The 20424-nt window shown below is 43.3% G+C and overlaps 2 protein-coding genes across 9 annotated transcripts in view; both read left to right on the forward strand.

Moving 5' to 3' along the window:
* zmiz1a (zinc finger, MIZ-type containing 1a) overlaps window positions 1-14808 on the forward strand; it is a 121696-nt gene extending 106888 nt beyond the window's left edge. For 5 of the 6 annotated variants that reach the window (XM_052079994.1, XM_052079996.1, XM_052079995.1 and 2 more), the window contains 18 exons: window positions 1969-2104; window positions 4082-4196; window positions 4277-4497; window positions 4975-5176; window positions 5441-5722; window positions 5973-6149; window positions 6224-6292; window positions 6379-6538; window positions 6658-6799; window positions 7449-7659; window positions 7776-7881; window positions 8680-8840; window positions 8927-8994; window positions 9542-9610; window positions 9690-9976; window positions 10403-10611; window positions 11012-11287; window positions 12439-14808. In XM_052079994.1, the coding sequence (XP_051935954.1) occupies window positions 1969-2104; window positions 4082-4196; window positions 4277-4497; window positions 4975-5176; window positions 5441-5722; window positions 5973-6149; window positions 6224-6292; window positions 6379-6538; window positions 6658-6799; window positions 7449-7659; window positions 7776-7881; window positions 8680-8840; window positions 8927-8994; window positions 9542-9610; window positions 9690-9976; window positions 10403-10611; window positions 11012-11287; window positions 12439-12546 (2999 nt within the window). In that variant the 3' untranslated portion in view covers window positions 12547-14808. The remainder of the gene's footprint in view (window positions 1-1968; window positions 2105-4081; window positions 4197-4276; window positions 4498-4974; window positions 5177-5440; window positions 5723-5972; window positions 6150-6223; window positions 6293-6378; window positions 6539-6657; window positions 6800-7448; window positions 7660-7775; window positions 7882-8679; window positions 8841-8926; window positions 8995-9541; window positions 9611-9689; window positions 9977-10402; window positions 10612-11011; window positions 11288-12438) is intronic. The other variant, XM_052079998.1, reaches the window with a different exon arrangement.
* A 1501-nt stretch (window positions 14809-16309) lies between these two features.
* On the forward strand, window positions 16310-18648 carry ppifa (peptidylprolyl isomerase Fa). 3 transcript variants are annotated; one of them, XM_052080045.1, is made up of 6 exons: window positions 16310-16550; window positions 16654-16684; window positions 16774-16838; window positions 16928-17024; window positions 17510-17585; window positions 17782-18648. In XM_052080045.1, exons 1-6 carry the CDS (start codon window positions 16407-16409, stop codon window positions 17915-17917), a joined length of 549 nt encoding a protein of 182 aa, XP_051936005.1. In that variant the 5' UTR covers window positions 16310-16406; the 3' UTR covers window positions 17918-18648. The 3 variants fall into 3 exon arrangements, with proteins under 3 accessions (XP_051936005.1, XP_051936004.1, XP_051936006.1); XM_052080044.1 differs by having other exon boundaries at window positions 16313-16550; window positions 16750-16838; XM_052080046.1 differs by having other exon boundaries at window positions 16402-16550; window positions 16654-16703.
* Window positions 18649-20424: the final 1776 nt, after the last annotated feature.

Raw genomic sequence — 20424 nt, forward strand, 5'->3', positions numbered from 1 at the left:
GTCTCATTTTAACACGCTAAGTTATTGTTTTGGAGTATAAGTCGTTCAAATTTCCTCACTTCTTCTCCATTCTTGTTTCCAATTCTTTTTCATTCGTGAAGAAAAATAACGCCACCTTTTTCCCAAGCCAAATCTTTTGTGTTCGAATGTGTGAATGTCACCACACCATGTGAGGCGGTGGTGTCGTCAGGGCTTTTAACACCGGCGACTGGGAGGTGAAGACAAGGCCACATGCTGCGCTGACCAAATATGCATGCACCCCCTCCCACGCCCCGCTCCGTTATGAACGACTCGTGGCTTTCGTCGTTTGCGGCAACTGGGGTGGAAAAAGTCATGAGTCACCGCCGCTTTCCTCTTGAGCCGGAGCGATAGCAGCGATTGGCTTGCAGCTGACGTTTAAGTCGAAATGGCGGGTTACTAGCTTGGGAGAGTCAGCGGCCGAGTGCGGAGGTGGTGATTTAGTGGAGAGATAAGCGCCGTGTAATAGCAGGGTAGAATCATTCCTCCTAAATGAGAAGGCTTGACGCTCTCCACCCACTGGGACTTTCTTTTTGCCCCTTTTTTTTCTTTTTTTTCCTTACTTTTAGCTGTTTCACACTTATTTTAAACACAATCTTGGATTGAGTCACTTTGGTTTGAGCCAGGAACGACAAGATGAGTGACACATAGTGAAATTGTGCTGTAGTTGTTTAACCCTTGTGTGCTCCAAATTAAAAAGGCCTTAAGTTACGCATTTTACATTTTTTGTAATGATGTATTTTGTGTTATAAAAACATTTTTTTTCAAACACTCAAAATGTTCAGAGGCATCTGTGCTAACCATACATATATAGTTTTTTATTAGTTCTTTGGGATTTTTTATTCTTTATTTTTTGCAAAAGGAAAAAAAAATTGTGTCTGGAGGTTCCAACCAAGCCCTACTAACAATCTCGACCGGACGTGTTCATGTAAAATGCATTGGTTTGAAGCCTCCTGCAAAAAGGCAAACTCATTTACGATCCTCTGGCGCCACCTAAAAGTTGCACAATTGGAATGACCTCAACCCAACAATGTGGCATGCATACGTCTGTCCAAGCGAAAACAAAGCGATTGACGTAAAAATCGCGTGAAATGCATGTTTACACATTAGGTTTACGATGCATTCAAAAATATTAATTATAATGGGTCTCTAAGGTGCAAAATATGTAAATTGTGAAGATTAAGGTATCAAAACGTTTTTTTATTATTGCTGCAATGCCTGAGAATTATCAGCCGGTGACGTCATGAAATTTAGGTCATTTTAGAACCCCTCCATAAGTTTCAGTTCTCTCGTGTTTTTCTTGAATGCCTTTGCCTTTGATTCAAAGACATCATTTTACATTTATCGCAAGCGGTGCACTACGAGGGTTAATGTGTTTGGTTTTTTTTATCTTAAATTGTATCCACGGTACATTTTTTTTCTCATTTTTCAGTCATCATTCATGTATTGTATACAGTCATGAACTGTATTTATTTTGGGCCAAATTCTAGAAGACTTTGCAGAGGTACATTTTGGTCAGAATCCCTTTAAAGGTACACATCACAGAATTTGCTTTGACGGTTTGAACCACTATCAATTAAACAAGTCCCCCCCTGAATCATATCGGTTTTGTTTTGTGATCTTATATGAGCAAAGCAGTAGCCCCCTAACTCACAAACCAATAGTTTGCCTTCCCGGAGATCTCGGGTCCACTGAGTAACAAGTTATGTGAGGTGATTAAAGCGTGGCATAAGACTTCTGCACAGTCGTATATTTTGAGTCAGGCCGCCCTCTCGAGGCTTGAGCAAGATGACAAGTCATCGAGGGGAAACGCTTGAGTCCTGGCCGCCTCAGTGCATTCTGGGAGTCTTAACGCATATGTTGTGTTCGTCCGTCTGTGTGTGTGTGTGTGTGTGTGTGTGTGTCTGTGTGTGTGTGTGCGCGTGCCCGCGTGTGTTGTCGTATTCGCAGCCCTGCTGTCGTCGTGGTGCGAGGAGCTGGCTCGACTGCTCCTGGTGCGTCACCAGAAGAACAGGCAAAACGAATCGCAGGGAAAAGTGCCCATGCAGCCCAGCATGAACAGCATGAAGGCCGGCCTCACGCACAGGTCAGTGTTCATCCCCGAAGGTGGCATCGAATAAAAGGTTCACCTGTGCAATCCGATGAGATGGAAAATGTGCCTTTATAAAGATCGGAATATTCACTTTTGAGTGACAGTGGTCTTAAAAAAAATTGTGGATTATTGTGATTGCACCAAGAGGTGTTCGGTTTAGGCAGTAGATGGAATACATTTGGCTGACGATTTATATTTGGATTCTATCAACCAATCACGAGTGTCTCTTCCCGGTTGGCAAAAGGTTTTTAACTGCGACAAATTGTTTCGGGAGGAGGGCTTCGTACAATACATTCTGTGTAGGTGGCGCAGGCACACATCACCCCGAAAAACTATTGGTATGACTGCATTGAGAACTTCCTTGAGCATTGAAATAAATATCTTCAGTAGCAAACACTCCTGATCTCGGGGTGTGCATCCCAAAAACCAGTTCGATAGAGTTTTTGATGCACGGGGCGCAAAATGAATCAAGGATGGTTGGATTTGAAAGTGGAACGAGTCCATTTGGTTCGACTCAGCGGAGTTACGATTCGACTCGATGTGGTTCGATTCTTTCAAGAGGGTATAATATACTGATATAAGCTGTTAATCTCTGCTTTTTTCAATTTTATTTTTTGACCGCAGCACCTAGCTTTATTGCGCTCCAAAATGGCAACCTCCAACCAAACCTTAAAAACAACTTTTAGTGGTCAACTTTCTCACTGCGACCCTTTCTTATTTTTGCTAGCATTTCATACGATTTCTTCTTTAAAAATTGGACTTAACGATGAAAACGGACTCCACTTCATTGTGCTCTCTTCCAGGAAGGGCTTCATTAAAACTATTCTGTTGTTAAAGTCATTGCTTATGCAGTCTTCAAGGACACACAGGATTTGCATTTTTTGGAGTGCAAGGCAGAATTACTTTGAAGGCTGCTGAGCAGATTCTAAGGAGGGGTTGGAACGAGGGGGAACCAGCAGGGAAGACTTAAGTAATGTTTTTGGAGAACATTGTGTGCTCATGACACTCAATCAAACAAGAGGGTTGAAGTAAAACACACATAAAAAGAAAAGAAAGACAGCCGGAGTTCACCAAGATTCCTGCTTGGAGTCTGAGGAGGATCTTTGTTGTAATATTGTTCCCGTTGGAGGAAATATTGAACATGTCATTCATCCCGAACTCTAACCTCAGAGAGAAAACAAGCTCTCGTCCAAAAATAGCAGCTTCTCCTGCACCCTGCGCTTGGCCACTTGCCTCTCAACATCTGGTTGTTTATGGGAGGGAACCCGGTGCATGGTTTGTTTTACATGGGAATGCCTGGCATTCCGAGCCATCGGGACAAATACGAGGCCTTTTTCAACAAGTCGTGTTGAGCTTTTTCATTTTTAATATATCAGCACATATTCTGGAGCTGAAGCGGTGAAAAGCAACTTTTCATTGCCCGACACTTTTGGCACCACGACCAAAGCAGTTTCGTTTTTTCGGATGTGTTCCTCTGCCGGCCGTTTCTCTATTGGCTAGATCCCGTGTGTGTTGAAATGCCATGATAGTTTAGTATTTGTTGTTTTTTTTGGGGGGGGGGGGGGGGCGGCACTAGTTTTCAGAGCATGTTTGTTAGTTTGGATTTTTTTTTCTTCAAAAATTTGTTGTTTAGTTTGTATTAGTTTTAGTATTAGTTTTTGTTTTTTATTTATATTTTTATTTTTACAAGGTAAAAAAAACGTTTTTAATAAAATAAAATAAAATGATTTTAAAACACATTTTTTTATAAAATAAAATTATTTTAAAACACTTTACAAACAAGAATCCAGTAATCGTGTGTGTGTCTGTGTGTGTGTGTGTGTGTGTGTGTGTGTGTGTGTGCGTACACACCCACACAGTATAAACTGATGATGAACGACATATTGAATAATTATTGTTTTGTTCATTTTTATGAACAAGAATAATTTTGAAATTGATAGTAACATTAGATTTGTGTTATCTATTCTCCAGCGATGGCTCTTTTCCCTATGACTCTGTCCCCTGGCAACAAAACACTAACCAGCCCCCTGGGTCATTGTCTGTGGTTACAACAGTTTGGGGCGTCACCAACACATCACAGAGCCAGGTAGGTCCCCTGCATGTTCGCCTCACTTCTTCTGTCTTGCTTTCACAAAACGATCATGATGTCCTTCGGATTCAATCCAGGTTCTGGGGAACCAAATGGCCAACAGCAATAATCCCATGAATCCCGGGGGTAACCCCATGGCGTCGGGAATGTCGGCCAGCGCAGCAGGGCTCAACTCTCCGCAGTTCAGCGCCCAGCAGCAGCAGTTCCCCAGCAAAGGTGGCTCCAACCAGCAGTACATGCAGCAGGGGATGTACAGCAGGCCCGCATACCCCGGAGGACCTGGAGGATACAGCAGCAGGTAAGAAAGAGGCTGAGTCAGTCCCATCCTCTTTCCATGAGGGCCCGTGGGAGCACTGATGCTGCCTGCCATGCAATAACAAATAAATCCTTAGCTGGACTGTGACTAACAAAAGCTTGCTTTTTAAAGTGCATTTTTCCCTGTATAGACTACACTATATGATGTGATTATATACAAATGCTTAGCTATTAAAACATTTTAATCAAATTGAATTATATCCAAATATATATAACGTCCAAATGTGAATAATATTTATATATATTTTTAAAAGCCCCTGACTTGTAATCCATAAACTCTTACATTGATTTATAAAAGTGACATAAATTTAACCATAATTGTTTTTAAATCTATTTTATTAACCCTTTCAGGGACAGTGGACAGCCCAAAAAAAAACAAACAAAAAAATGTCAACATTTAAACGAACAACAATGAAAAATTGCAAATTATTCCAACCTTGACACACACCTTTTCCTACAGTTACTCTGGAGGGCCCAACCCGCCCCCCGGAGGGATGGCCATGGCCTCCCACACACGTCCATCCGGCGACTTCACGCAGCCAGCCGCCGCTGCTGCCGCCGCCGCCGTCGCTGCGGCCGCCGCGACGGCGACCGCCACCGCAACAGCCACCGTGGCGGCGCTACAGGAGACGCAGAATAAAGACATGAACCAGTATGGACAGGTACAGTTCTCTGAACATACAGCCAAATGATACATCAGGCTCGTTCCACCAAGAAGTTTGGTTTGGTCCCATTGTGCAGTGCAGTGCAGTCTCAAACTGGGGCCCACAAACCATATCTTGGGGTCTAAAAAAATCTACATGAAATGATTTTGCCATATCATTTAGCCGTGAAAAACTGTAAAATGTCCTGCTCTCTAGAAACATAGGTAGCTGTTCTCCAACCAAATAGTCTAGACATTCAAGCTTTCTGTTCCTTGCCTTTAGATGTGTTCATCCTTCCAAATGGGTCCCGCTCAGGCCTACAATAGTCAGTTCATGAACCAACCAGGTCCCCGAGGACCCCCCGGAGGGATGAATCCTGCCAGCATGGGTTCAGGGATGAACAACCCAAACATGAGCGGGCCTCCCATAGGCATGACTCAGGCCCGGACCCCTGGAATGGGACCTTTCGGAGCTCACGGCCAGCGGATGCCACAGCAGGGCTACCCGGGAGGACCTCGGCAAGGCATCCCCTTGCAGGGGATGAAGCGGCCGTATCCTGGCGAGGTGAGTGGGCACCCTGCCACCCCTGTATCTTTATGCTGTTAATGAACCCTTTCGGGGACAGCAGTTACTACAGTGGACAGGTTATCAGGTTACAGGGTGCATGAAAGGGTGAATATACACTGTTCCCCCACTATATCACGGCGTCTCTATATCACTGATTCTTTTAACCATCATTTTTCCCCTCAATGGGTTTTTACAATATACTTTTTCACCTATACAATTAGTCAGTTGCTTGAATGTCCCTCCCTAGGCTGGGTACGGAGGTCAGTATGGACCGAACAGCCAGTTCCCACCGCAGCAGGGGCAGTACCCGACTCCCACCGCTTCGAGGCCCTTGCCTTCGCCCAACTACCCGGGACAGAGGATGCCCGGGCAGCAGGGGCAAGGACAGTACCCACCTGGCATGTCCATGGGCCAGTACTACAAGGTTTGATACTACCTCTGTCCATGGTTGATGTCAGCAAGGTGATGATTTCAAATGTATCGATGTTAAATTTGCAGCAAGAGCCATTTAACGGGCAGGGCACCAACTTCTCGGGCGGCGGCTACTCATACGGGCAAGGAAATGGGGTAAGTTCTGGCGTAATGTCTGAATTATCCAAATTCCTGAATGGACGTCAGCTAATATTTGTTGCGTTTTTTTTTTTCTTATCTAGCCCCCCAGGCCTGGTAACTACCCCCACTCACCAGTACCTGGAAATCCCACGCCGCCCATGACGCCCGGGAGTAGTATTCCTCCGTACCTGTCACCAAACCAGGACGTGAAGCCCCCGTTTCCACCTGACATGAAACCAAATATGACAGCACTTCCTCCTTGTGAGTACACCGTACATACATTCCTTTTCAGAGTCAAAATATAAACATTGTTTCTAAATCCAGATATCCTCATTAAATATTTTGTAAAAGTCAACTCCAAACTTCTGTTTTCCTTCCAGCTCTTACCAACGAGGAGCTGCGGCTGACGTTCCCGGTCAGAGACGGCGTGGTGCTCGAGCCGTTCCGCCTGGAGCACAACCTGGCTGTCAGCAACCACGTCTTCCACCTGCGGCCCTCCGTCCACCAGACCCTCATGTGGAGGTAATGGATTCTCCCTTCAAGCAAGCCGTCTAGCCAACAGAATTTTAGTTGCGTGTATATCGACATACATCGTTGGGTCGCTGACATGCCTGCCCACACATCAAGTGCGGAATTAAGACACATTTTTAATTCTCGAAAATATGCGGATGTGACTGCTGCATGCACAACATGCACAGATCTTCTACACGAATCGACAAAAGTTGTTTCGACGGCTTGGTAATAAAGTGCTGCCTTCATATGGGGAAAATACAAATTGCGCTTTTAGCTCGTCCTTAACTCATTCACTCCCAAAGACGTTTTTAAACGTCTTTTCAGACTTGGTCCAGAATTGGCTGGTACTGAAGGAGTTAATGGGACTGTCGTTTTGTCATCAGACCCCGAACTGCCTCAGAACAAGTAGCCATTTGTCTCAGCTCTCTCTCATGGTTACAATAGCATTGGCTCATGCGCGAGACGGAACCACTCCCCCAAAACCAAGTGATTTCAACCAGGTGGATTTTACCTGGATGCCGCTAAAAAAAGCTAACAAATGGAAATTGTGGTTTTTGATTTGATTTGTGCATGTAAATGTTATAAATGTGAAACAGTTGAAGCTGAAGACGAGGAAAATCAGGAGGTGGCAAATCTTGCAAATCCATCTCCTCCGCAGGTCAGACTTGGAGCTGCAATTCAAGTGCTACCACCACGAGGACAGGCAGATGAACACCAACTGGCCGGCCTCGGTCCAGGTCAGCGTCAACGCCACGCCCCTCACCATCGAGCGGGGCGACAACAAGACCTCTCACAAGCCTTTGCACCTGAAACACGTGTGCCAGCCGGGCAGGAACACCATCCAGATCACCGTCACTGCCTGTTGTTGCGTGAGTGTGGCCCACTATCCGGGGAGAGACCATATTTCCTTTGACAAAAACATCAGCTGGTGTTGAAGATTCAAGTTTAATAGATGTGTGTTTGTTTGTTGTGTATTCCTTTGCAGTCGCATCTGTTTGTGCTGCAGCTGGTCCACAGGCCATCTGTGCGCTCTGTCCTCCAGGGGCTCCTAAAGAAGAGGCTCCTTCCCGCGGAACACTGCATCACCAAAAGTACGCCGCCGTGTGTTAATATCTCAATTACCCTCCGACACCTGCTGCCGTTTGCGCTTACAATACGCTTTCGCAGGGGCGGGCTGTGTATTTGGTTGCTGGGCTTTGGTTTGGGCCTCACCTGACTTCAAACGTTTCATCATCATCCCACTCCTACCGTGCCCAAATGCAAAACGGAATTTACAAATGTATATCGATGCACAATATGCAAAGATGCAAAATAACAGCATACGGCGGTGTCGCATAACCTGGAGGATTTCACAATCATTATTTATCCACTAACATTTAAAAGGAAAAAAAATGATTAAAAAAATATACCGGTATTTACTGTATACCGAAAACACATACGTACCGGCGCGTACCGAAACCAGGTATCATGCCGAAAAAATATTTATTCGACAATATACAGTGTATACTTAGTTATACATTAATTTATACTTAGAATGTGATACATTTTTCTCGTGTCATGCTTAACGATTAACAGTTGAACCTGCATTTATTTTGCATGTATTTTGAACAACATTTTGCAGTTTATTGCAAATCAATCCTGTATTCAAAGTTAATTGTTTGTGTTTTATTTTGGATTTAAAGTCTCTAATTGCTGAGCGACTGGTTTTCCTCTAGGCAGAAATAAACCAAAGCTTTTTCATTACAATTATCTGTCATTGGTTTAATACAGATTTTATGTTTCAAGAGGGCCAGCGGTATCAGTTACTTGGTATCAGTGAGTAATCAATAGTTCAGAACTGGTATCTGTCTGAAAGACAGAAATATTAGAATGAATCTCTCTTTTTCCAGTCAAGAGGAATTTCAGCAGTGTGGCGGCCTCGGCGGGCAGCACCACTCTCAACGGGGAGGACGGCGTGGAGCAAACGGCCATCAAAGTGTCACTCAAGTGTCCCATCACCTTCCGCCGCATTCAGCTCCCCGCGCGAGGCCACGACTGCAAACATGTGCAGGTTTGTGGATATCGAAAAAGTTGTTTATCGAAATGAATTCATGTAAACACAGTAAGTGATCATGTTGTCTTCTGTGTCGTCCGCAGTGCTTTGACCTGGAGTCTTACCTGCAGCTAAACTGTGAGAGAGGCACATGGAGGTGTCCTGTTTGCAAGTATGTCAAGCTTAAACAAGAAACTTTAAAAGTGTAATATCACCAATCACCACTAGATCGTAGATGTGTCTTTGTTGTCCTTACACTGGATTTATACCGCCCTATACTACAGCCCTAATATTTTTGGGCAGATTTGCAATCATATGCAGGACAAACATGGTACCTCAATAATATTCAAATTGTAGGTGAGTTGATTTTTGTGGGGGAAAAAAAGTCTAGCTGTTTTGTGCCATCCATGAATGGTGATTCTTATGCAAGAGAGCTCTTTGCACCTGGAATATTTTTTTTTCCATATTTGTAATGGCATGTTTTGCATACATCTGGTTAGCATGCGTGGGCTCCACTGTGGGTCTCCAATAGGACTGATTACAAAAAAATGTGGCCCACCCCAGCATTTAAGTTGCCCATCCCTGCTATAGACTAATGTAGTAGCTCCACAATGCTATCTTTGTATCCAGGGAACTTTTAGTTCCGCCCAGTCTGCCTTGATTTTCTCATAGTAGTCATTCCTACCTCATATTGTGTTGTCATCTTTTCCCCCTTGTAGTAAAACGGCATTACTAGAAGGTCTCGAAGTGGATCAGTACATGTGGGGGATCCTCAATGCCATCCAAAAGTAAGTTTGAAAGTGAAAATACGCTTCGATCTGTTGAGTACAGGCTTTGAATTAACCCTTCTAATTCAATCGTCAACAGTTCGGAGTTCGAGGAGGTCACGATTGACCCGACGTGCAGCTGGCGGCCCGTGGCCATCAAGTCTGAGCTGCACATCAAAGAGGACCCCGACGGACCGCTGGCCAAGCGCTTCAAGACCATGAGCCCGAGTCAGATGACCATGCCCAACGTGATGGAAATGATCGCCCAGCTTGGGCCTGGAAGCGGGCCAGGAGCCGGCCACGGTCATGGACCCGGTCCCAGCCCTTATCCCCCGCACCACCCTGGCCAACATGCCAGTGGAAATGGAGGAGATTACCCGGGAGCAGGTAATGAAAACTGTAGTCATCTCTATATATATATATTGCGCGTCGTCCCGCACGCGGTCTGTCCTTCCGTCTGTCCCTTTTCAAAACGTACCTACTAAACCGCGCCGCTGCGCGCCGCCACTGCGCCGCTCAGGCAGTGGCTCACTACGATCGCGCGGGCATCTTAGCGAAAAAATGTTGTCTACCCACAAGCATTGCAATGAAATTGTTAGTTATTTAGTAGAGCTAAACATCTCTTTATTTTCGCGATAAGCAATGAAGATGAACAAAAAGTTGAACCAAGCAACCACACTTTTGTGGGCCGAAGGCCCACCTTTACCAGCCTGCCGCAGGAACTAGCTGATGAGCCGCCCGGAGGGCGGCGAACCAGCTAGTATAGTATAAATGTCATGAGGTCACTAATGCCGTTTGTTTTGGTCTTTGAAGGCAACCCTTACCACAGCCAAGGGAACTTTGATTTTCCTCACGGGAACCCATCTGGAGGTGGGGGAGGTGGAGGAGGAGGTGGTGGAGGAGGAGGAGGGGGCCCACCGATCAGTGACTTCATCCACGGCCCTCAACTTTCCCACCCGCCGGATGGGCCGAGCGGTCTTCTGTCCCAGGACAAGCCCCTCAACCACGGCATGAATGACCCGGTAAGTAGCGCTGATGCTAATTTTACTTTTAACGCTGAGGACAAAAGAGGCACATCGACTGAGTTTGAAATTGTTTATTTCGACTTCTCCCTCATGCTCCGACTGCGCAAATTAATGCGGAACTCACGATACAGAGCACGATATCAAGTCAACGGCGAGTCATTTCAAACACAGCCGAAATGAAATGAGAGGCTGAGATTTTGCTTTGTGGGCCGAAGCAGGACGTGTGCGCTCACATGCTCGCCATAAAGTGTTGCAGCTGTGTGCGTCTGCTCATCACAGCTTCCATTTTCAAGGGCCTGGTTGACATTATTCACGCTGGGACTCATTTCACTTTTCCCCTCTCTATACATCCCTCTCTCCATCTGCTACCCTCTGTCTCCCTCTCTGGCTCCTGCAGATGTCCCATCCCGAACCGTCCCATAACTCCATGCAGCCCGGCTTGCATGCTTCTCCCCACCCCAGCGGCCAATCGGGGCCCTCCATGCATCACGGCGGCAGCGGCCAATCGGGGCCGCCCTTGCATCACGGCGGTGGGCCGTCGTCTTCGCAGCCGTCTCGCCCGCCGCCGCAGCCTCAGCCGCCTCAGCCGCCCGGCCAGAATGCTCACCCGCACGCCGATCTGACGTTTAACCCCTCGTCAGATGGCCCGGACATGCCCGAACCTTCGCTGGATGTAAGTGTGTGTGTGTGTTTGTGTCACCCAAAACGCAGCGGACAAAGCTTGATGTGGGAAAAACACGGTTAAAATTATGCAGTTTAAGGTCAAACATTTTCCCACATGGTATTTGGGTTCCGATACCAGACATCATATCACATCTTTCAAGGTATCAGATACTCATGGTGTTGATTGCTGATGCCAGCTACCGATACTAAAGGCAGAAAAAAAAACAATTATCAAGTGAGTGCTCCTTGGCAGTAGTTGGCGTGATACTGCAGTCGTTTGACACATCGGCTAATCATCATCTGCAGTCACAATTTTCTGTCTTTGTATTCAAATTAAATGATATACCGGGTACATCAAAAGTAATTCAGGTATCGGTTCCTTGTATCGGTCAGTAGTCAAAGAGGGAATACTCATACTGCTATCGAACAACCCTTGTCATTATGAACATTACAGTACGGTTCATCTTTATACGGTGCTTTCGCAACAGCTGTAGCTGTCATGAAACACCTCAAAATAGCGGCCAGTGCAAAATCTTCTGCTCGAAAGCTGAAAAATGACAAGAAAGGCCTGCTAGAAAAACGCAACTTTTGGTGTGTCTACTGACTCCCGTTTAACATAAGTTTGAAAGTGATTAATTCTGAACACAGCCACATATCTTTTATAAGAGGGGTGATGATACACTTTTGCCACCACCTTGTCTTGTGTCTGTGCATTTGTTCCTCTCAAATTATTTTTCCTCAAATGAAAAAAATGGAAATGACATTTCTCAATTTTTATTGAAGGAAAATACCTATTTGTAATGTTACACTTCATTGTGATGACAATTTAATGATTGCGGCACTGCAACAGAGTCATGCAGATCAACTTTAAATCATTTAAAGCAACTAATGTAAGAGACTTAGTCATGTAGCATTTTTTGCCGAGGATAAAGAATATATGCTCGTCCGTATTGTTCTACGTGTTGCTCAACTGTATGTTTTCAAATATCTGTTCCTCAAAGCATCGTAACACCGCGACAGATGTTTTTGTTAGCCCATCATTGGTGTTTCCCACAATGTGTTAGCATTAAGCTAGCGGTGGCTTGTATCTCCGTACTTTTCAACCGTGTCATTGGTGTCGCAAGAAATCCTGACTCTCTCCATTTATTGGATCGTCCACAGCTGCTTCCAGAGCTGGCCAACCCGGACGAGCTCCTCTCGTACCTGGATCCTCCCGACCTTCCGGCCAACAGCAACGACGACCTTCTCTCCCTCTTTGAGAACAACTAACCTCCCGCTGCCCCCGTTCCCCACTTCCTCATTTGAAGCTCACCTCACGGGGACGCGTTTGACTGTCCGGTCCACAGACACGTCGCCCACCTCCCATTTTTGACACTTGAGACTGTATCCCATGCGCACACGTGCACACTGTCTTTCTAGAAGATGTGCTGCATGGGATGGGGGGGGGGGGGGGGGGGGGACACGGGAATGCAGCTCATCCCTGCACATGTTTTTGTGTAAAAATTCCACCAACAACATCCACGGCCACGTTGGCGGGCACAAAGAAAAAAAAGAGAAAAAAGGCAACGTCATGCAAATGTATATAGTTGATATACATGTCTAAGATACTTTATCAAGTGTGCAGCTATTATTATCACTTGTAAACGACAAAAGCCTGGAGACAAGGAAACAATTTTCTTTCTTTTTTTTTTATATCTAAGCATGATTTGGCATTTGTGGGAAAAAAAAATATTGTCTGTGCATCTGTGTTTTTGTCTACTTTTTGCAAACATGTTCTTCCAAGTACGGCAGCTCATGCCGCGACCTTTGAACCCACGGCCCTCCCCGTCCCTCCACCCCTCCAGAGTGCACACGGCAAATGGAGCGCACGACCTCGCTGAAAGGACGAGTTGTCGTGCAGTGTGTGTGTGTGTACGTGTGTTTGTGTGCGTGTGGTCGTCCTGCCTGCAGCAGATGTAAAGAGGGGAGCAAATCCACCGCCATATCCTTCTTCCACTCCGCAGAAGCTCTATTTATTATGTCTCACTCTTCCACATCTTTTTTTTTTCTTATTATTTTGCAATTGTGCCAATGCGTCCTGTTGATTGTTTATCCAATCGATATTTATTGCTCGAGTACATCTGTTGTTGTTTTTCTACATCGTCATCATTTTCATGTGCTTTTTTTCTTTAATTTTTTTTCTCTCTTCTCTGTCTCCAAAGCAAATCTTTCCTATTTTTGGTAACTGTATTTGAACCCAGCATCTGTTCCCAGCTTCATGCAGCCTCCTTTGTGTGTGTGCTTGTGTGTGTGTGTGTGCGTGCGCACAACTGTTGTATATACGCTTTGTGAATACTTGGTGACTGTGCAGTGCTGTGCCCATCTATTACTGTCAACTTTACATGGTACTGTGTCTCACACTCTCTCACACACACACGTACACACACACACACACACACACACACATACTATACAAATACTGTGCTCACAAGCCCACTTCCAAACTGTTCCAAATGCACTCTGGCCTTGTATTGTGTGTATTGGTGTACATTTTTCCTCTTTGCCACCCTTTCATTTTTTTTGTTTTGTTTTAAATGTGGTGTGTTGGTATCGTGTCTAAAATAAGTGTAAAAGCAGCTTAGAGGTCCAAATGTCCACCCCCCCCCCCAAAAAAAATTGATATAATTGGTTACCGTTCAATAATTCAATGTTGTTTCAAAAAATGCATACCTTTATGTATTTTAACCCTAATTTTATGTGGTTTTAAATGAATTATCATTTTTTTGCTTTTCAAGTTTGATGCAGTCAATGAAGTTGAAAATGTACTCGATTTTCACCCCATTTGAGTTCCCCCCGACCCCCAACCCCTTCATATGCAACCAAATATGTTTTACTTGTCAAATATTGTTTTGAGTTTTAATGTAAGACGATGCACTGCCGCATTGGGATGTTCCCGACACAGTCAGTTTGCATCTCTGTCCACTTACAGCCAATGAGATGAGAATTCATGTTAAAAAAAACAACCTAATAATAACAATAATGAAAAGCAAGAAGCAAGGGTGGATTGCGAGGCCGTGACTGTGAGGGGATGCGCGTGTGCGCGCATGTGTACATATTGTAAATGACAAATAGAGACCCATTAACAGAAATGTATTCATTTTTTTCTCCAGAAGGAGTGTGCATAGTGTATTTAGAATTTGTAAAGCTTGCATCCTCCTGTCAGATGTCCCAATTGAAATCATTTTTGACGATCGCAGACCTCGCTAAAGTCGCCTGTTCATTTGTGTAAAATACTTTATGTCAACCCTCCCTTGCATGGGGGGAGCCCCTGACACAAAATACATTTTTTCCCCCTTGTGTAATTATTCTGTGTATTTCTCCATGGCCTGTGTACTTTATAAAGGTGCTACAAAATGATTCACACCCTTCATTAGGACTTGGAGACAAAGCTTTAGAGTTTGTAAAGGAGAAAAAAAAGTCATAATAAAATGTCCCGTTTATAGTTTTTATGCAATTTGGCAAACAATGCTATAAAGGTACAATCTGAAGTGATTGGCACACGTGGCAGTTGTCTTTCTCTCTCTTGGTGTTTGTACATTCACTCATGTACAATCAGTTCTTATTGGTCAGACAAACATTGTGATTTTTAGTCTTGCAAATCTGTATGTAGTTAGATGACGTGACATCCTAATATTTATCTAATAAATATGTATTCCGATGAAACACAATGTTGGACGTGCCTCTATATACTAAAATTTAACTCTTTCTGAGTGTACTATACACAGGAAACAAGTCATACGTTTTAGTAGAGGCTTGAAAAGTCACTTTGTCACGAAAAGGAAGCTGCTAATTTTACCGTTTCTTTCATGATTCATACAAGATACACAGTACATTTAAGAAAAGAAAATGTGTAAAATTCCACATCACAAACTACCCAACAACTTCTGACAATGCGCTATAGACAAGGATGTTAAATAAGTGCTCATTTCCATCGGTATTAATATATGGTATATTGCAATGAACACCCAGTTAACTTCTATTATTGGACATGATGTATTCTCCATAAATTAAAATGTACAGTATGTAATATAAACTCAAAAATCGAGGAAAATAGAGGGCCATCTTCATCGTGAATCTTGATGTAAAAAGTAATAAATAGAAAGTTATTAAAGGCAATATTAATGTTGGTAGTATTTTGAAATAAATTAACATGTAATAATTATTCCGTTTTTTTTCAAATATTTTAAATTTTGACACAAAAATATTCAAGTAAAGATTGAATTAACTACAAATTAATGTTCCATTTTTGTACTTGAAGTAGAATATGTTGTTTCTCGTATTTTATCTTTTAATATCTCTTCTTAAGAGAAATATTGTAGACACAGCATATAATAAAGCGTATTACAAAAATGACTGTTATTTAAGGGTGCTACTAAATTTTGTATTGTATCTTCAAACAATGCAATTTGGGGAAAAAACGCAAGGTGAGTACGTTTATACGTTAAGCACTTCTCACAGGACTCACGAAGTTAAATTAAAATACAACAGAGAGTACATATGATTATTCGATTACAAATATATTACAGCATGCGTAAGTCGTCTTTCAATTGAACCCAATTAATACTTGCACAAATTAAACGAAATAACAAATGCGGCCCGGTAGTCCAGTGGTTAGCACGTCGGCTTCACAGTGCAGAGGTACCGGGTTTGATTCCAGCTTCGGCCTCCCTGTGTGGAGTTTGCATGTTCTCCCCGGGCCTGCGTGGGTTTTCTCCGGGTGCTCCGGTTTCCTCCCACGTTCCAAAAACATGCGTGGCAGGCTGATTGGACACTCTAAATTGTCCCTAGGTGTGAGTTTGGATGGTCTCTGTGTGCCCTGTGATTGGCTGGCAACCGATTCAGGGTGTCCCCCGCCTACTGCCCGAAGACAGCTGGGATAGGCTCCAGCACCCCCCGCGACCCTAGTGAGGATCAAGCGGCTCGAATGATGACTGACAAATGTTAAAACGTTCTTGCGCTGCCAGATTAGGCCACACGATGTCGCTGTTAATCTTCCACTTCCTGTCAAGGCTGCGTGACGTTTCACTTCCACAGAGCATCTCCTCTGCCCTGGAGATGTGCTAAGCTGAAGCTAATAGCTCGAGGCAAAGATGTTTGTCGTCAAAAACCGAATCAAATACAGCCCTCTCGGCATTGCCACAGCGAGGTTGCTCTCCTCGGGTCCGATTGAGAACCCTGTCGTTTTTCTGGACATCGAGGCGGATGGTGAGCCTCTGGGGAGAATAATAATTCAGGTAGCTAGCTAGATAGCCATTTGTTAGCATCATTCGCCTCTCTTTGGTGTCCCCTGCAGGTCGTCTGTGAACACATGTGCTTCTTTATGTGTTTATCTTCCAGCTCAATGCCGACGTGGTGCCAAAGACTGCGGGTAAAGTCAACATTCTCAGGTCATTCCAACTGTGTTAAAAATAATAAACGTGTTTTATTTCATAGAGAACTTCAGAGCTTTGTGCACAGGAGAGCATGGCTTTGGCTACAAGGGGTGTGTGTTCCACAGGATCATACCACAGTTCATGTGTCAGGTCAGGTAACTGTCAGACTGACTTTAAACATGACTTCTAATGTTGTTTCTTACGAGTTTTGACGGTGTGTGTGTGTGTGTGTGTCACAGGGAGGAGATTTCACCAAACACAACGGAACCGGAGGGAAATCTATATACGGAAAAACCTTCAAGGATGAGAACTTTAGGTTAAAACACACCGGAGCAGGTGAATCTCACCTTCTTTATTTTAAAGATGGTCTTTCTTGAAGTCATTCGTGGTTCATCTGATCGTTCACATCTGCGTACAGTAAATCCTCCGAGTGGTTCGTTATCCACCCAATCACAGATTTTATAACAATAACAACTCAACTACACAATTCAGCCCAACAGTAACAATCTTGCTTTGGTGCCATCTTTTTGAAAATTTGAAAGCTTTGCATATGATACAAGACAATAGTTCTATTTGTAATTTGCTGTGCGTGGTTGTTTTTTGTGTTGTCCCTTTTATTTTTAGCTGTACACACTGTATACCCTGCATGTCCACTAGATGGTACTACTGACATTTTATTTCTGATCTTTTCATTCAGTCTGACTGACCTACTTACAAGTATCCAAATGAAATTCAATTTCGAAAGCTTTTTAAAAAAAATTTAATTCCCCCCGCCCCCCTTTATAATAGTCATCTTGAAACATTGTTTTCATTGTGCGCAGGGACTTTGTCAATGGCCAACTCAGGCCCAAACACAAATGGCTCCCAGTTCTTTATCAGCGCCACCAGAACCGAATGGTAAAACCTTCATCTTTAATATGTTGTTAACAGAATCAAAGTAAAATAGTTGTGGCAGATTGCAGCCATAAATAGTTTTTTTTTCAGCCGTAGACTGAAAACATTTTGTGTTGGTGTCAAAAGATAAAAATAAGACCAAAAAAATCCTAAATGTCATCTTGTGTGTGTGTGGAATCCTTTTGTGTTTTGTCGGCAGGCTGGACGGCAAACACGTCGTGTTCGGGCAGGTAACGTCAGGTATGGACGTGGTCTCAAAAATGGAAGCCTTTGGTTTACACGATGGTGGTGTGATCAAGAAAATAGTTGTGGCAGATTGCGGGCAAGTGAAATAGATTTCCATGCGGACCTTTGGATAAAAGGACTTCTCATAAATCTTTCTCGCATCATTCATCTGATGTGTTGACAAGTTCTGGGTCATCCTTTTGAGTCCAAATCTTCAGATTGTGCAATTCCCCCGGCCACTTCCTGCCAAATAAACGTCCGATGTTCCCGCTCTCTCGGCCCACTCTGAGGACATTGGCTCGTGCCCCCGCTGCTTTGCAACCTTCCTGGAAAACAGCCAGAGGCTTTTTTTAGACTCCATCGCTTCCTGTCCATCCCAGCAGGAAGTGACATCAGGTGACATCCATGCGCCGGCCTCAATCTTGCGTACCAGAAAATGTCTTTGGGCTCAAATGTTAGCCTGGCTGCTTGTGTTGCTTGTCAGGCTGGTGCTCTGTGTAAGTAAATAATATTATATAATATAATATAAGATTTTTTTTGCCCCCTCCCCCCGCAAATAGAAAACATCTGCATGCTGACCTTCCACCAGCGTTTGTTTGTGCTCTCACGTTACACGGTTGCTGTGGAGATGCTGGCACGTTGTTCCGGCTTGAGATGTTGTAACAAAAATTGACAGAATTTGGGCCCCCACCCTGGCTTTGAACTTGGCTTGTTTGTTTTGTTTCAGCATAACAATCTCTGCTGTCGTCACACATTTTTGTTTTGACAATTTAATAGCAGCTCTATTTCTAAAAAAGTGTCCATGGTTGACCTCAAATAAAGTCTAGTTGTTTTAGTTGGCTTTTCCTTGTTGGTGTTTTTTTTTAAGCCTGAAAGTTTTGTCCGAATACTGATTGGTATTCAGAATTGATTGTAATTCCCTTCATCTTGAATTTGGCCCCGGTTCCATCTCAGTGAAATAACCCCAAAGCTTTCTGCTGCCGCAAAAACACTTCCAAGCGGGTATTACGGTGGTCTTGTGATGTGTATTCACACCAAACGCACCTTTTGAATTTATGACTCACATTTTCTCACATGTATTGATTTGGGAGTTTTCAAGTATGTTTTTGCAAAAAAACTATTTTTCAAATTGATAGAACATATATTTTTGAATTTGGTTCCTAGTTTTGGTACGTAACATGTCAGAAAATAGGCACAAATGTGAATCATTCCAAGGTAAAAGCAGATGTTTGTAAATGTCTGATTTTTATTCAACAAAATGATGACCAGTCAATCAGGAATCAGACCATATTTACTGTCGAGAGCCAGAAAGTCTGAGGATTTAGACAATTTTAGGTCTATTAATCGATTCTCAAAAATAATTACAGATGGATTTGCTACTCGATTAGTTGTCGATTAATCATTGCATCGAGTAGATTACAACATGCACATATTGTCAGAAGGCAAAACAGCTATTGCAAACGTTTGGAAACCATTCTGTGTACTAATTATGAACCAATGACCAAAAGAGCTTCCCGAGTGCGAATGATACCCACCATGTGCTGCTTTTTGATGCTGATTCAAACAAACCAGACACAAGTCCAAACAGAAGGCAGACTTTCAGCCAGACTTTTATTCATCAAAGGAGACATCACTAGAGCACTAAAAAAATATTTCCTAACTAACAAATAAGGCACATTTTGGAATGCCGTTTCATGGACATGACAAACAGACCCACAGTCAGTCAACTCTCAGAACCATGAATGTCCTTTTTCTCAGAAAACCTCCCAAGAGTCCTTTTTTTAAATTTGTATTTGTTTTTTTTAAAACGTGTTGCAATGTTATGTAACAAGTGATACACACATTTAGTTGTTACCACACGACATACATTCCGTAAATAGTATTCAAAAAGCTGTAATACTGGAACCAAAAAAAAGGGTGGATTTAAATAGCAACATATGTTACATTGCACAAATATAATACTTGATTGGACACACATGCACATGCAAACTCAACTGGTTCTTTGTCGTGAGCTAACAGCTAGCGATAACACTGGAACATCCCATCAAAGATCAGCTCAAGGCAAGCTGCGTCTCACAGTTTTAACGTGCTCATACAGTGGCGGCGAGACATTCTGCATGTTAACACAACATCGTACTTTTCAGCCGCAAAACGATTATACGTTTGTATACCAGCTCATCATTAGTAACGTTAATGCAGATTCCTTAACTACAAAAAAAACCCTCACAATGACTTATAACTGAGAAAAAAAAATATGTACTGTACCAGCTTTTTTCTTTTCTTTTTTTTAAATTTATAATAATCTAAGTAGACATCAATATTTTCTCCGTAGTGTAAATTTGTTTGCATATTCTATACAAGAAGTGTTGTTAAAAAAATCATAAATATTTCGGCAGATTATTGTAAAACAATCCTAGGAGAAACAAAACTCCCAGCTATGGTTACTTCTCAGCAAGGGACCTTCTTCCTCCACACCCCCCGCCCCCCTCCCCACACACACACACACAAATATTGCATAACACTTCCAAAATGACAGCCATCAAATATATACATAAACATTTGTTCAGAAAATATCTGTCATAACTCGAGTTGCTATAAAATGTTCTACATTTTGCAA

Source organism: Hippocampus zosterae, chromosome 11, assembly GCF_025434085.1.
Source record: "Hippocampus zosterae strain Florida chromosome 11, ASM2543408v3, whole genome shotgun sequence".
NCBI lineage: Eukaryota > Metazoa > Chordata > Actinopteri > Syngnathiformes > Syngnathidae > Hippocampus > Hippocampus zosterae.

Bases quoted from the DNA above. Each gene is read 5' to 3' on its own strand.
- ppifa (XM_052080044.1), top strand. From the start codon at position 16,407: ATGTTTGTCGTCAAAAACCGAATCAAATACAGCCCTCTCGGCATTGCC. The intron at 16,685-16,749 runs GTAAAGTCAACA...TTTATTTCATAG, and splicing joins CGTGGTGCCAAAGACTGCGG to AGAACTTCAGAGCTTTGTGC. The intron at 17,586-17,781 runs GTAAAACCTTCA...TTTTGTCGGCAG, and splicing joins AGCGCCACCAGAACCGAATG to GCTGGACGGCAAACACGTCG.